A 15,056-nucleotide genomic window follows, 5' to 3' on the forward strand; every position below is an offset into this window, starting at 1 on the left:
AAGGGAAATAAATGAAAATGAAACCCATTAATTTCCAATATTCACAATGAAATCAATCACATCATCAATCTGTATACTGCCTGACCATTTTTCTGGATCATTTTCTATTAGCAACATAGTCCCTTTAGTTTGTACTTTACAACTAGTATTTTCTACCAGCATGCACAGTTTAAAAAATGGCTTGAAGAGCCAAATACGTTTCAAATATATCCAATATAATTATAAATATGGTCATTTTCTTGATTACTAGAGATCTGTGCCTGATGGAATCACATTTTGTGAATTAGCAATAGTTTGGTAATAATTCACACAAAATTTCCCATAATTACTAGGAATAACTGAAAGCTGGGAGTACGAAACTTTCATTAACTCAATATTATGTAGTCATTTGGGCCAGCAAAAAGTATAAAATATTATTCCCAATAACCACTGTGGACAAAAATGTGAACAGGATAATATAACATTTTGAAAATATTTTAATATTTGCCATTTTTTGCCTGTGCTATTAATATATACACTGATTTAGTAATAAATATACTACTATTACATAGAGTGCAATATTTTTTAGTATTCATAACTGGTTGAAATTAATGCTGCTATAACCTCAAGAAAGGAATAAATAAATATCATATCCAAATTCCAAACTAATGCTCAAAAGGTTATCATTAACAAAAACTATAAAATAAACATGTTGGGCATATCTCTTTAAGCATGACTCCTGTAAACAAAGCAAAAAAATCACTTTTCTCAGTCCTGACATTTCACATGATGGCTTTAAAAGAAAATATAACATACAAATCCTATCACTTTTTTTTTTTGCATAGGGAATGAATTAATTGTATTTTTTAATGCAGCAATCTTTTAATGAAATGTTTTCATCACATAGTACTTGTTTTCTGTATGAATTCAGAACTTTTGAGCAATAAAAGTGCTCTGCATAAGTTTATAAAATATGCTTTCTGGATTTAAAATTCAACAGAAAAATTTCCAAACAAGTCATAGGTATGATCCTAAAATATTATGTACATAATATATGACCACAGGAGGAAATTCCTCACTGTAGTACAACACAGTGTACAAATATGAAGCACAGTGTTTAGTATAATTTCCCTTTAGGTTTTCCTCACATTGGTGCATAAGAGGCTGACTACATTACACAACATGCCCCATTCTACTTGTTGCATACAAAGTAGAAGAGGGATGTGAGGACAAATTTAAAGTAGAAAATGAAAATAAATGGCAAAAATACAGTGCAAATGCTTTAAACAGTGCACTTTATAAAACAGTTTGCTTTATTCATACTTTTTTATAAAGTGCAATATTACTTAAAACAGAGAGACATGTACCTTAATATTCTGCAATAACCATTAAAACAAATTGCCAGGAAAGAGCAGTGCAAAATTAAAAACATACACATAGCTTAGCATGCATCTCAGATGGATCCCGAATACAGAGTATGGGACCTTGAGTTCTTATATCTTTTTTTTTCCACTTTTTAGAAAAAGATTAACAATAGCAGGTTATCATCATATGTAACCATAAAATAAAAACAATAAGTTAAAATCTTCTCTCAAGAAATAAGTATATGCCACACATAAAATTCATTACAGAATCTTTTTTGAAAACAGACCCCTTTCTCTGATAAATCACTGTTTGAAGGGTGCAAATTTCAAAAACCCACATTGTCCACAAGGCAAAGCAAAAGGTATCATCACAGTATGAGTCATTTCTTGTTGGCAAACATCTGGAAAACCTGTGACTTATTCTGCAAGCAGCTCAAATCTAGCCCTAGTTAAATTTACAGGACCTTTGCTCTTTCAAGAATGGTCTTGTTGGCATCATGCTAGCTTGCTAAAAAGTAATATGTGCTCTATTCACAGTAACATTCTCTGTCCAGTGCTTTTAGATGAGGATAACCAAACAGGTTTTCCTGAAAAAAATCATTAGGAGGCAGATTCCAATGAGACCAACGGGAAACATTTTTAAAAGCATAAAAGATCACCTCAGGCATATGCTGAGGGAATAAAGGTGCAATGGATCACTGACACACTCCTACCATGCCTAAGCTACTGAGTCTGAGAACTGGAAGAGGGTCTCCGGGTTATTGCTGTCGGCAGGATTGCTGGGCTGCAGTGTCTTGGTGGGTGTAGTTTTACCGTGAGAATGAGAGGAAGAAGAATGGGAACTCTCGCTGGAACTGCTGCGCGTCTCGGTACTGGTGCTAGTCTTTTTCATTTTTCTTCTCTTAGCCAAAGGGGCCTTATCGACATTCTGAAGGCAAAATCCCTCTCTCTTGTATTTGTTAAAGGCCTAGGGGAGAAAAAAGGGAACCCCTGTGAAGGTAAAAGTACTGAAGTTTTCCTAGCAGTTACGACTTACAGCAGAAGACAACTTTCCACTGGCAACTGCAGCCCCAAGTTGTTTTAAGGGAACACAGCTCTTAAAACCTTTGTATCTAAGCCTATTGGCAGGGTGGAGAAGTTCATGGGAAAAAATTTCTGAGGGCTCTGTTTAAATCAAACTAGCTAGGTTGTCTGAGAGTCACAATTCTAATAAATCTTTTGAAGAAGTTAGTACTACATCCTAATACGAAACAATTGACTGGAAATTCCTGAAGACCATCAGTAATCTAAACTACTCCCATTACTCTTAATGGTTCTGTGTCTAAGATTTAAAATTCTGCACACAAAGTCCCAATGCAAGCAGACTGGATGCATTATGAGTCTTGGCTCTTCACTCCCATTCAATGTCGTTTGGGTATATACTGGACACTTACACGCACAGGGAAGCACAGCTCTACAGCCTCGCCCTGGCTTCCTCCTCCTGCAGCCTGTCTTCACTCTCCTTGGCCTAGGCTTGGACAATGCTGCAGTTACAACTTGTAGTTGTCACCTTGCAACCTATGTCACTGAGAAGATTTGAATCATCTGATAGAAATTCTTGTAGTTAATCTCTTTACCGTCTCAACATTTCCTAGTTTCTTACTTTTTAAATCCATTTCTGCTGCTGAAGAAGTGCTATCCCTATCCCTTCTCCTTTCTCAAAATAATCCCTTTGAAGGTGACTTTCTGTCTCCCTAACTCATCTTATACTATACTTTACATGAATTATCTTAATGCATTTGCATCTGCTTGGCACAAATATGCATAATCCACAGTTTCTACCAAATAGTCTCAGTCTTTCAAACATACAATCTATACCTAATACCAATGAACTTACTTCATATCCCTCCCAGTTTTAAGAATGTGTGATGTACTAAATGGTTGTGGAATGAATGGGAAAAAATGCCTTAGTTCAAATATGCCTTAGTTCCTAATGTTTATTATGGTTTTTAAAGAAAATGATTTAGTCTATTTGAGAGGAAAAAGTTCTATTATCTCATCTCATAAGGTCATTCTAAAAATTAAATATGTATTTTGTGGGTTAGCAGTGACTCTGGTCCCCTGTGCACTTTTTGTTATAAAGTGTTTATAACCATGAAGCAAATTATAAAAACATTCCTAAAAGTGAAAGGACACTGGCTGGGCGCGGTGGCTCACGCCTGTAATCCCAGCACTTTGGGAGGCCAAGGTGGGTGGATCACGAGGTCGGGAGATCGAGACCATCCTGGCTAACCCGGTGAAACCCCGTCTCTACTAAAAATACAAAAAGTTAGCCGGGCGAGGTGGCGGGCGCCTGTAGTCCCAGCTACTCGGAGGCTGAGGCAGGAGAATGGCGTGAACCCGGGAGGCGGAGCTTGCAGTGAGCCGAGATCGCGCCACTGCATTCCAGCCTGGGCAACAAAGCGAGACTCCGTCTCAAAAAAAAAAAAAAAAAAATAGTGAAAGGACACATATTATTTTAAATGCGAAACAAAGAAAATGTATCTGAGGCTACAGAGTAAGAACATTTGATTATGATTCCTACTCAAACCGTCCAACATGTACAGAGCACAGGGCCTTACGTGGAAGGTTGCTTTCACACAGGTATGCACGGCAGCTCCTGAAGATCCTAGAATATCCGGAGTCATCAGAGGATTGGAGGACAGCTGACTGCCATCTTGAAGCCATTCATTGTACCTCAAGCCAGACATTTTAAGCCTTTTGTTTGGATCAACTGTGAGAAGTCCTGTGGGAATAGATAGTCTTATTTTATGATTTGTCATTTTAAACATGGTTTAAAAACAAACTCCGAAATAAATCTCAGTTATGTTCACATGATATGGTGGTTTCTATATAGCTTTAATCTCCTACAAAAATAATTAGATTTTCCTATTCATTTAAATTCTCTTATAAATACTGGATTCTAATGATAAAGTCACAGTAGCCTATTTCTAGGAAGCTGCAGGCGAAGTGGCTTTTCAATCAGGAGAAAATAAACACCCAAAACAAAGACTCCCAATGGTGACCTGGTAAGCTCCAAATGAGCAAAAAGCACACAGATCTACTTCATCCATGTACCAAACATTTACTGGCCATCTTCTACAGGTCAGGGAGTGCAGTAAGGCACTAGAGATATGGAGATGGAGATGCAGAGAAGAGCTATTATTAGAAGACACATAGGCAAAACCCCAGCTATTATAACATCAGGGACAAGTGCAATAGCAAGATACACAGGCACAGTGTTTAAGCAGGCCCAAGGGAGAGTATAGCCTGGGGAGTGAGGGTGTCCTGGAAGGCTTCTAGGAGATGAGTCCTGTAGGATAAGGAGAAGTGGCTAGGGAAGAGGATTAAGAAGAGTGTGTAAAGACATGGAGGGATCTGAAAGCTCGGCACATCTGAGGAATTCAAATATTCTGCAACAGCAGAGCTGGGGTGAGGAGGAAGCAAAGGCAGACAGGACCAGGTCATGAGGGGCTTTGAATGTTAAATGCTAGGCTAAGGAGTCTGACCTAAAGCAAACAGAGTCTCCAAAGGATTTCCAGCAGAAAAGAGGCATAATCACATTTGGATTCTAGAAAAGTCCCTCTATTGATAGATGATGAACAGCTTAAGTCAGAGGAAGTGAGGCAAGGTGAAAGGACGCTGCAGGATTTGGGGAGAGAAATGGTGATGAGAACAAAGGCAACGACATGTGAATGGGAAGGAAGGGACCGCTCTGAGTGCTGCTGAATCTGTAGAACTCTGTGACTGGCTGCGGAAGGCAAGGCAGGTGCAGGTATCCAGGAGGATGCCTAGGTTTCTGTTTTGGTGATCTGGCTTCTTAGCAGTGCCACTGCTGACAGGATGAAAGACAGGAGAGGAGAGTGTTGGGGGGAAAGGACAGTTAAAAAGTATTGGTTTGTTTTAGATGTGTTTGACTGAGATGCCAGTGGAAGCCAAGTGCTAGCTCATGTTAGAAATGTGGAGACCATTACTAAAGAGGATGTTCTGATAAAAAGACAAGGCTGGAGAGAGTAGCCTGGGAGTCTTTTAGAATATACATGGATTCCTTGAGTAATTGACATACAAATGTACGTGTAATGGGCATGATTCTACTTCAATCACTACACATCATATAAAACGTAAAATTTCATTAGATTCTTACCTTGGATCAAATCTTTAGCCTCTTGGGATACATTCTTCCAGGCTTCTCCTTCAAAGGAGAAATCTCCCTTTTTAATTTTCTTCATGATTTCCACTGCGCTGGTACACGTCAAACTTCGGTCATGAGATTGGAAGGGAACCTGTCCTGACAACATTGTGTACTATCAGGGAAAAAGTAACAAAACAGAATGACTACCTAGATCTGTTAAAGTCATGCTAATAATCTTAACAGTAATGTAACTGGTGTAATTTACCAACTGCTACAACTAGCATGATTGAGTTTAAAGATTACGTGACTTCTATCACTGAGGCAGTGCATACATCTCAAAGACTTGTAAACCAGTGGCATGGCTTATTATGATATAAAGATTTAAAATCACATTTATAACTATATTCAAAGCAATAAGAAGAAAAAAGGATAATCCAACTGCTTTAGAAAAGATGGTATTGATTGTTAACAGAAAATAAGAGAGACAGCAGAACTCCTTAATAACTATGGTTTTCTATTCCATTTCCACCATCCTTTCCCGAGGACATGTAACTATGGTTAAGGACTTGAAAAACTTTATATAGGCCTTCCTATTTGATCTGTAATTACCCCTGTTTTTATTTTATTTTTCTCACTGTTATCTTAAATACAGTGAATTATCTACAGCCACCTGTTTTCATTGTAGCCATATGTTTGAAATCTAAGTTTAAGATTTTCCCCTTTAAAAAGTTAACAGAATAACAAACAAGCCAAGGCTTATCTTTGTAGCAGAGATTGGATTTTAGAAAAGTGATCCTTTAAAATTCTTGGGGGGGGGTTTCTCTCTGCTCACTGACTTTCAGTCTTGCCGAGATGGCGGGTTGGTTATCAATGGTGGTGGGTTGGCTGGTGTTAAGTAGCTGTGTCTGGGTGTGGACCAGAGAGGACCAAAAGGTGGCCGCACCGGACAGTGTGAGAAGGGAGAAGTGGTGTCGGCAGCAGCCTGGGCTGAGGGAATCGTGTTCATCATGGCACTTAGGAAGGGACACAGAAGGGAAGCTCAGTGTCAACTCCAGCCCTAATTAGGAGACATGGAAGCCACATGATGCTCCGGTGGTCTAGAAACAATATGCCATCTTTTCTGGTCACATGTCTGACAAGTAGGCTCACCCTCACGATGGCAAGATGGTGAAACAGCTCTTACACACTGGCTCTTCAGAAAAGATGGAAACTCCTAGACAGGCTAATAAAAATAACATAAAAAGGACAACCAGGAGATCCAATAAGGTAGGTAATAAACAAAACGTGAGTAAGAAGGATGGAGAAGACAGGAATAAGACCCAGATGCAGAAGGAAGAGAAACTTGACACCTCTGAGGTTACAAGAGACTAGAAGGCTTTGGACAAATTTAGATTTTCTGAAATAGAAAATTGTGCCTGAGAAGAATAAAAACTACATGCATGAGAATGCGCAGAGTTTGAAAATAGAAGACATGGAGAAGGAATCTCGGTTTCTAATTTGGAGCAACCTAACGAGGAAGACTAATTGCCCTAAGAAGAGCAATGTCAGAACATCTGTAGAAGGCAGACAAAACTCCCTAAATCCTTGATGTAGCTTGAAGGCAGGCTACGACTAGGTCTGAGTGAGCCAGTCCGCAGGCTGGCAGTAACTGTCCAAGATTAACTGGAGTCTCATAACTGATGCCATGCCTCCACCTGCCCCTCACCTGACTTCTTCCCTCCTGTACCCTTCATGCACACACCAGAGTAACAGTCATGCAACTTAAATCTTACAACATTCCCCTATCCAAATCCCTTCACTGGCTTCCTTCAGTCTCTGACTCTTGCTTCTCTTTTTCAGCTTTTTCAGCCTCAGCTTCTGCAGTTCCCCATATTCCAATCCTGTGTTCCCACCAACAGTTCTCGGGGCTCTGGGACTTTCCACATGCTGTTTGGTCTCCTTAAAATGCCATTTTCTTTCCTTAGCTGGCAAAGTCCCATGCATCCTAGGGTGGCTAGAGTGTAACCCAGTTACCCAGTTTGGGTAACTGGGAACTCTGCAGTCCTCTACTCCAGAGAGAAGACATGTGGCACAGAAGCAGGGGAAATGAGCATTAGGGTCACACCTGGCTGCAAACAACTGTCAATTACTAGCTTTGGGATGGGCAAATTCATTAACTTCTCTTAGACCATTTCTTCATGGGTAAAAGTAACAAGTGATATTATAAGGTTATATGAAATTATACATTTAACATACCTAGTATTGTGCCTGGCACACAGTAGGTGCTCAGCAAATTGTTAACAAGTTTGTCTCTTAAGGCTTCCCCTCTATGGAAAGAATCCTTTCTTCATGATCTTATCCTCCACTCCTGTATCCACAGAGCTATCAGCCACTGAACTGGTGTGCACACCTGTAGATGCACTATCACTTTGTGGGGTAACTCAATACAACTGTCCACATTGCTAAACCATGAGCTCCCCAGAAGCAGAACTATGTCTTATGTATCACTGTATCCCCGAACCTTGCATAGTGCCAGAATTTGCTATCCCATGCTTATTTCCTGAATGAGTAAGAACTCTTTGAGAATACTTAAGACAGTGATATGATAGAGACTGTACTGTGGTCTTGATTAAACAGAGGGATGCCACCAAATGACAGCTCTGATGAGTCTGTGGAACTTGTGTCACATGTGTTCCAGATCCCCCACTCTTTCCTCGGATGCCAGGAATTCCACTCCTTTTCCCTAAGTTTCTAGAATCCTATTTCCCTGACGCTTGCCATTGAATAGAATGTAGTTTCCCTACGTCTTGCCTTTCTAGCTGCAAGTTTACCTCCCCAAACATGGAACAAAAGCTCTTCTAATATCTATAGTGAAAGAAAGAAAGGAAAGCAGAGCAAAGTTAGTCCTGTTAATGCGATTAGGTATCATTATAGGGTATTTTCCTCATTCCCCAGAAGTGGAATGATATAATTCTCATTTTGCAGAGCAGAAAACTAGGACTTCAGTGGTCAGGGGCATAATGAAACATCCTCCTCTAAAAGACAACCTACTGTACCTTGTACCACTAAGAAATAGGAATAGAACTTAGTGGGCTTCTTTGTATTTTGGAGGTAGCATATGTTGCACTTGAGAATACTGCTCTAAGAAATTTATCAAGTGACTCGGAAGGCTACCTGTTTCAAGTGGGGCCTAGCATAGGCTTTTGTTATAGGTCCAATCCTGTCAATTAGCAGGACGCTACTTAAGCCATAGGATTCAGTTGCTCTGATTGTACTACAGGTATCTGCGAAAGATGAGACTCTCTTGCCGCCACAACAGGAGTGCCTCAGAGCAGACCTGAAGTATTCTGGTGTAAGGTGGGGCCTTCTGGGGCAGAGAACTATTCTCCAAATAACAGCTCCTAAGATGTTACCAGATCCTGGCAGGCTCTGAGTGCCTCAACATGCAATCCCAAGAGCAGTGTATCATGTGCTAAGATCAGCAGATGCCTTGATTCACCAAGTCAGGTAGGTATAGCAACAAACCAATGCACTATGGAAATGGCACACTCAGAATCTGCCCTGGGCATGAGTCCAGAAGGCATGAGTAAATGAGATGCTTACATGCATGTCACCTGTCTTGGCTGCAATAACACTTCTTCCTTAACTCACACTATGGCCTCACTGAAGGAGGTTCCCCATGATCAACTGATGAGTCTGGTTGACAGATGGTTCACTTAAGTGCAGCTGGCCTGTAGAACATGACAGACTCAGCAAAGATACCAGCTGGCTCAGGATAATACCTTGGGGGTCGGGGTGCTGTCTCTTGAGAGCTGTGCAGAACCAATGGCTGATGGGTCCAGGTCCCCCGTATCTAGATTCCATGGGTGCATGACCCACTTACAGAACTCATGCTTCCTGGCTCTGCTCAGAGGTCTGTTCCATGAGCTCAAGTGATCAACTGCACTTGTTGACGACACGTGGCCAGCCCAGTAGTACATGCTCTGCTCTCTTTTCCTCACCCCTGCACCCTTGGGATTATGCTCTTTAATAACATAATATGACATAAGTATTAGCTTCAGGTTTCACTTTCTGGGGAACAAAGAATAGAATATCTTTCTCTCCACTCCTAAGTTTTCATTGTGTTAAAATACACTTAACAAAATGTACCATGTTAACCATTTTTAAGTGTATAGTTCGGTGGTATTAAATATCTTCATCATCACCATCCATCTCTAGAACTCTTTTCATCTTGTAAAACTAAAACTCTATACCCATTAAATACTAACTCCCCATTCTCCTTTCCCCCACAACCCCGGCAACTACCATTTTACTTTTTGTCTCTATGATTTCGAACACCCTAAGTATCTTTTCTGAACATACAGTATTTGTCTTTTTCTAACTGGCTTCCTTCTTTAGCATAATATCCTTAATAATAATGTTGCTGTATATGTGAGAATTTCCTCCCTTTTCAAGGCTGAATAATATTCCAGTGTATGTATACAGCACATTTTGCTTGTCTATCATCTATCCATGGAAACTCAGATTGCTTCCACATTTTAACTCTGTATGTGTCCATTAGATCTAGTTGGTTAAGTCCTCTATTTGCTTCCTTATCTTCTGTCTAGTTGTTTTATCCATTATTGAGAGTGGGGTATTGAAGTCTCCAATAATTATTACAGGACTGTCTACTTCTCCCTTCAGTTCTGTCAGTTTTTGCATCATGTACTTTACTGGTCTGTCATTAGGTGTACAAGTGTTTGTAACTGTTATGTCTTCCTGTTGAATTGGATATTTTATTAATATATGAGGACCCTGTGACCCTCTTTGTCTTTTGTAAACTTTTTTTTTTTTTTGAGACAAGGTCTCACTCTGTTGCCAAGGTCGGAGTGCAGTGGCATAATCATGACTCATTGCAGCTGTGACCTCCCCAAGCTTGAGAGATCCTCCCACCTCAGCCTTCTGAGTATCTGGGACTATATGCACATGCTACTATATCTGGCTAATTTTTAAATATTTTGTAGAAATGAGGTCTCATTATGTTGTCCACGCTAGTCTCAAACTCCTGGGCTCAAGTGATCCTCCTGCCTCAGCCTCCAAAGTGCTGGGATTATAGCTATGAGCCACCACGTCCAGCCTCTTGTAAACTTTTTTGATTTAAAGTCTATTTGGTGGCTGGGAGTGGTGGCTCATGCCTGTAATCCCAGCACTTTGGGAGGCTGAGGCGGGCAGATTGCTTGAGGCCAGGAGTTTGACACCACTGTGGCCAATATGGCGAAACCCTGTCTCTACTAAAAATACAAAAATTATCTGGGTGTCATGGTATGCGCCTATAATCCCAGCTACTTGGGAGGCTGAGGCATGAGAATTGCCTGAATCCAGGAGGCAGAGTTTGCAGTGAGCTATTTTAGTGTAGCCACTCCTGATCTCCTTTTTGTTTGTTTGTTTGTGAGACGGAGTTTCGCTTTTGTCACCCAGGCCAGAGTGCAATGGCATAATCTTGACTCACTGCAACCTCTGCCTCCTGAGTTCAAGTGATTCTCCTGCCTCAGCCTCTCGAGTAGCTGGGATTACAGGCACACACTGCCAAGCCTGGATAATTTTTGTATTTTTAGTAGAGACGGGGTTTCACCATGTTGGCTGGGCTGGTCTCGAACTTCCGACCTCACGCGACCCGCCCGTCTTTGCCTCTCAAAGTATTGGGATTACAGGCATGAGCCACTGCATACAGCCTTGATCTCTTTTGGTTACTATTTGCACGGAGTATCTTTTCCCATAGTTTCACTTGCAATCTATTTGTATCTTTGGATCTAAAGTGATTCTTTTGCAGATAGCATATAGTTAATCATGTTTTTAAATCCATTATACCAATCTTTGTCCTTTGATTAGAGTTTAATCCATTTGCATTTAAAGTAATTCCTGATAAAAAGGAACTAACTTGTCATTTTGCTATTTGTTTTCCATATACTCGACAGCTTTTTTGTCCTTCATATTCTGTATTACTGCCTTCTTTTATGTTTAGTTTATTTTTTTGTAATAAAACATTTAAATTCCTCTTTTCTTTTTGTATACATTCTATAGCTATTTTCTTTGTGGTTTCCAAGGGATTACATTTACCATCCTAAAGTTATAACACTCTAACTTGAATTTATATCAGTTTAACTTTAATAATGTATAAAAACCTCTGCTCCTCTAACAGTTCTACCCAACTTCTTTTGGTTGTTTATGTTACAAAAATACATCTTTATACATTGTGTGCCCCCAAACAAACTGATAATTTTTTTAAACGCATTCGTCTCTTATGTCATGCAGAAAACAAAAAGTGAAGTTATAAACTGTTGTCACAATAATGCTAGCTTTTTACAACTGGCCATGTATTTACCTTTATTTACATCTTTATTTCTTCACAAGGCTTTGAATTAACTGTCTGGTGTCCTTTCTTGTCAGCCTGCAGGACTCCCTTGAGCATTTCTTACAGGGCGGCGTTAGTGGTAATGAAGTAATGAACTCCCTCAGCTTTTTATGGATCTAGAAATAAATCTTAACTTCTCCCTCACCTTTGAAGGACAGCTTTGTCAGAGATAGGATTCTTGGTTGACAGTTTGTTTTTCCTTTTAGTGCTTTGAATGTATCACTCCACTGCCTTCTAGTCTCCAAACTTTCTGATGAGAAATTTGCTGATGATCTAACTGAAGATCACTTGCATATGTGGATCCCTTTTCTCTTGTTGCTTTCAAGGTTCTATTTTTTTTTTTTTGAGACAGAGTCTCACTCTGTCACCACTCTGTCATGATCTCAGCTCACTGAAACCTCTGCCTCCCAGGTTCAAGTGCTTCTCCTGCCTCAGCCTCCCGAGTAGCCGGGATTACAGGTGTGCACCACCACACCTGGCTAATTTGTGTATTTTTAGTAGAGATGGGGTTTTGCCATGTTGGCCAAGGTGGTCTTGAACTCCTGACCTCAAGTGAGCAGCCCACCATGGCCACCCAAAGTGCTGGGATTACAGGCATTTCATTATAATATGTTTCAGTGTGGGTCTCTTTCAGTTAGTCTTACTTGAAGTTTGTTGAGTTTCTTAGATGTTTATATTATCTTTCATCAAAATTGGAAAGTTTTCCACCAAAACTAATTTCCAATAGAATACTTCTTCCAATATTCTCTGTCCCTTTTTCTCTCTTCTCCTTCTGAACCTCCGACAGTGCATACGTTGATCCTCTTGATGGCATCCTACGGTCCCCTTAGGCTCTGTTCGCTTTTTTCATTTTTCTGTCTGTTCCTCACACTCAATAATTTTAATTGTCCTAACTTCAATTTCACTGATTCCTTCTTCTGCCTGCCAAATCTGCCTCTGAAACCCTCTACTGAATTTTTCATTTTAGTTACTGTACTTTTCAGCTCCAGAATTCCTTTTCATTTTCTTTTCAGGTTTTCCATCTCTTTACTGTTATTTCCATTTTGTTCATACACTTTGTCTTGATGTTCTCCACATACTCCTTTAGGTCTTTCGATGTCTTTAACACAGTTGTTTTAAGACTTTGTCTAGGCGAATTTATCGCGAGGCCTTTTTCAGGAACAGTTTCTGTTATTTTTTCCTTTGAGTGGGCCATACTTTCCTGTTTCTTTATATACCTTGTGATTCTTGTGAAAATGGGACCTTGAACTTAATGACGTGATATCTCTGGGAATCAAAATTCTCATTCTTCCTGAGGGTTTGCTTGCTTTTTTTTTTTTTTTAATTTGCTTTTGTTTATTGCTGTTTGTTTTTTGATTGTTATAGGCTGTCTCTGTGCTGAGGATCAGCATGAAGTACAACCTCAAGGTCTTCTCAGGTCTTTGATGAGTCTGTGGCTTTGCATGGGCATGCTTGGTAGCTTTCTAATTTTCTGTGTATAAGCAGTTGCTTTGGAATGTATGAGTACTGAATGTCTGGCTCCCAAAGGGAAAAAAGAGAAAAAATGAAGAAAGGAAAAAGGCGGACTGGTCCTTTAAGTACCCCTGGATATCACTTCACCCAGAGGAGGAGGAGGAGGGGCTTGCAGTAATGGTGGCAGGCACAACAATGACCACTGCTTCTTTGCACCTCTATAATGAGAAGCAGCAATTACAGCAATTCAGATCACAGATCCTCTACATTTGGAGGACAAGGTCCTTTTTGCCCATCCTGGCTCCCACAAGCTGTGTGTAGGTTGTTTTAGGAATATGTGCATGGCTGTCTGCTACAGGGTTGAGGGTCGGGAATGGGTGGCTGCTATAAGTTGAGCATCCCTAACCCATAAATCTGAAATCCAAAATGCTCCCAAAACAAACCTTTTGAGCGCCAACATACTCAATGGAAATGCTCACCGGAGCACTTTGCATTTTGGATTTTCAGATTAGGGACGCTCAACCAGTACATATTCTGTAAATATGCCGCAATTCAAAGAAATCCGAAATCCAAAATACCTCTGGTCCCAAGCATTTCAAGTAAGGGATACTCAACCTATACTGTGCTAAGAGCTAAAATTGACCAAAATTAACTGCACTTTACTGTCCAAGCCTTTCCCTGGAAGCTGAAAACTTTCAATGGACTTCAGAGTTCCAAAATAGTTATGTCAGAGAGATTCTGCCACTGCAGTTGGTGGTGAGACAGATTCCTGGTGCTTCCTACTGCACTGTCTTCCCAGCATCCTCTCTTTAAAATATCCTTCTATTGTTGATGAACATTGGGTTGTTTCCAGCATGGAGAATTTTGAATCATGCTGTTATATATCTTCTTATACATGTCTTTGTTACAGAAATATACATATTTCTGTTGGATATATTCCTGAATTGGAATTGCTGGGTTATTTGGTCTGCATATGTTCAGTAGATACTGCCAAATAGTTTGCTAAAGTCTGCTCTACTTCTTTGTCCTGCCCCACTTCTTAACAGGTATAGTTGTGGCTAAATATAAGAAAGCAGGGCAGGGAACGGTGGCTCACACCCGCAATCCCAGAACTTTGGGAGGCTGAGGTGGGCAGACTGCTTGAGCCCAGGAGTTTGACACCAGCCTGGGCAACATGGCAAAACCCCACCTCTACAAAAAATACAAAAATTAGCTGGATAGGCCGGGCGCGGTGGCTCACGCCTGTAATCCCAGCACTTTGGGAGGCCGAGGCGGGCGGATCACAAGGTCAGGAGATCGAGACCATGGTGAAACCCCGTCTCTACTAAAAATACAAAAAATTAGCCGGGCGCGGTTGTGGGCGCCTGTAGTCCCAGCTACTCGGGAGGCTGAGGCAGGAGAATGGCGTGAACCCGGGAGGCGGAGCTTGCAGTGAGCCGAGATCGCGCCATTGCACTCCAGCCTGGGCGACAGAGCGAGACTCCTTCTCAAAAAAAAAAAAAAAAAAAAAAATTAGCTGGACATGGTAGTATGTGCCTGTAATCCCAGCTACTCGGGAGACTGAAGCAAGAGGATCACCTCAGCCTGGGAGGTCGAGGCTGCAGCGAGTCATGAACGTGCAACTGCCCTTCAGCCTGGGCAACAGAGCAGGATCTTGTCTCAAAAAAAAAAAAAAAAAAAAAAAAAGAAACCAATCTTTATAAATAAAGTTTTCTTGCTTTCTGGCATGTAATAATGCAAC

General features: G+C 40.6%; 1 protein-coding gene across 8 annotated transcripts in view; it reads right to left on the reverse strand.

Annotated features, from left to right (window-relative positions):
• Positions 1 to 458: 458 nt before the first annotated feature.
• RPS6KA5 (ribosomal protein S6 kinase A5) overlaps positions 459 to 15,056 on the reverse strand; it is a 200,239-nt gene continuing 185,641 nt past the window's right edge. For all 8 annotated transcript variants that reach the window (XM_073998073.1, XM_005562022.5, XM_065549226.2 and 5 more), the window contains 3 exons: positions 5,506 to 5,665; positions 3,944 to 4,107; positions 459 to 2,310 (listed from right to left, as the gene is read on the reverse strand). In XM_073998073.1, the coding sequence (XP_073854174.1) occupies positions 2,062 to 2,310; positions 3,944 to 4,107; positions 5,506 to 5,665 (573 nt within the window). In that variant the 3' untranslated portion in view covers positions 459 to 2,061. The remainder of the gene's footprint in view (positions 2,311 to 3,943; positions 4,108 to 5,505; positions 5,666 to 15,056) is intronic.

Source organism: Macaca fascicularis, chromosome 7 (assembly GCF_037993035.2).
Source record: "Macaca fascicularis isolate 582-1 chromosome 7, T2T-MFA8v1.1".
In the NCBI taxonomy this organism is placed as follows: Eukaryota; Metazoa; Chordata; class Mammalia; order Primates; family Cercopithecidae; genus Macaca; species Macaca fascicularis.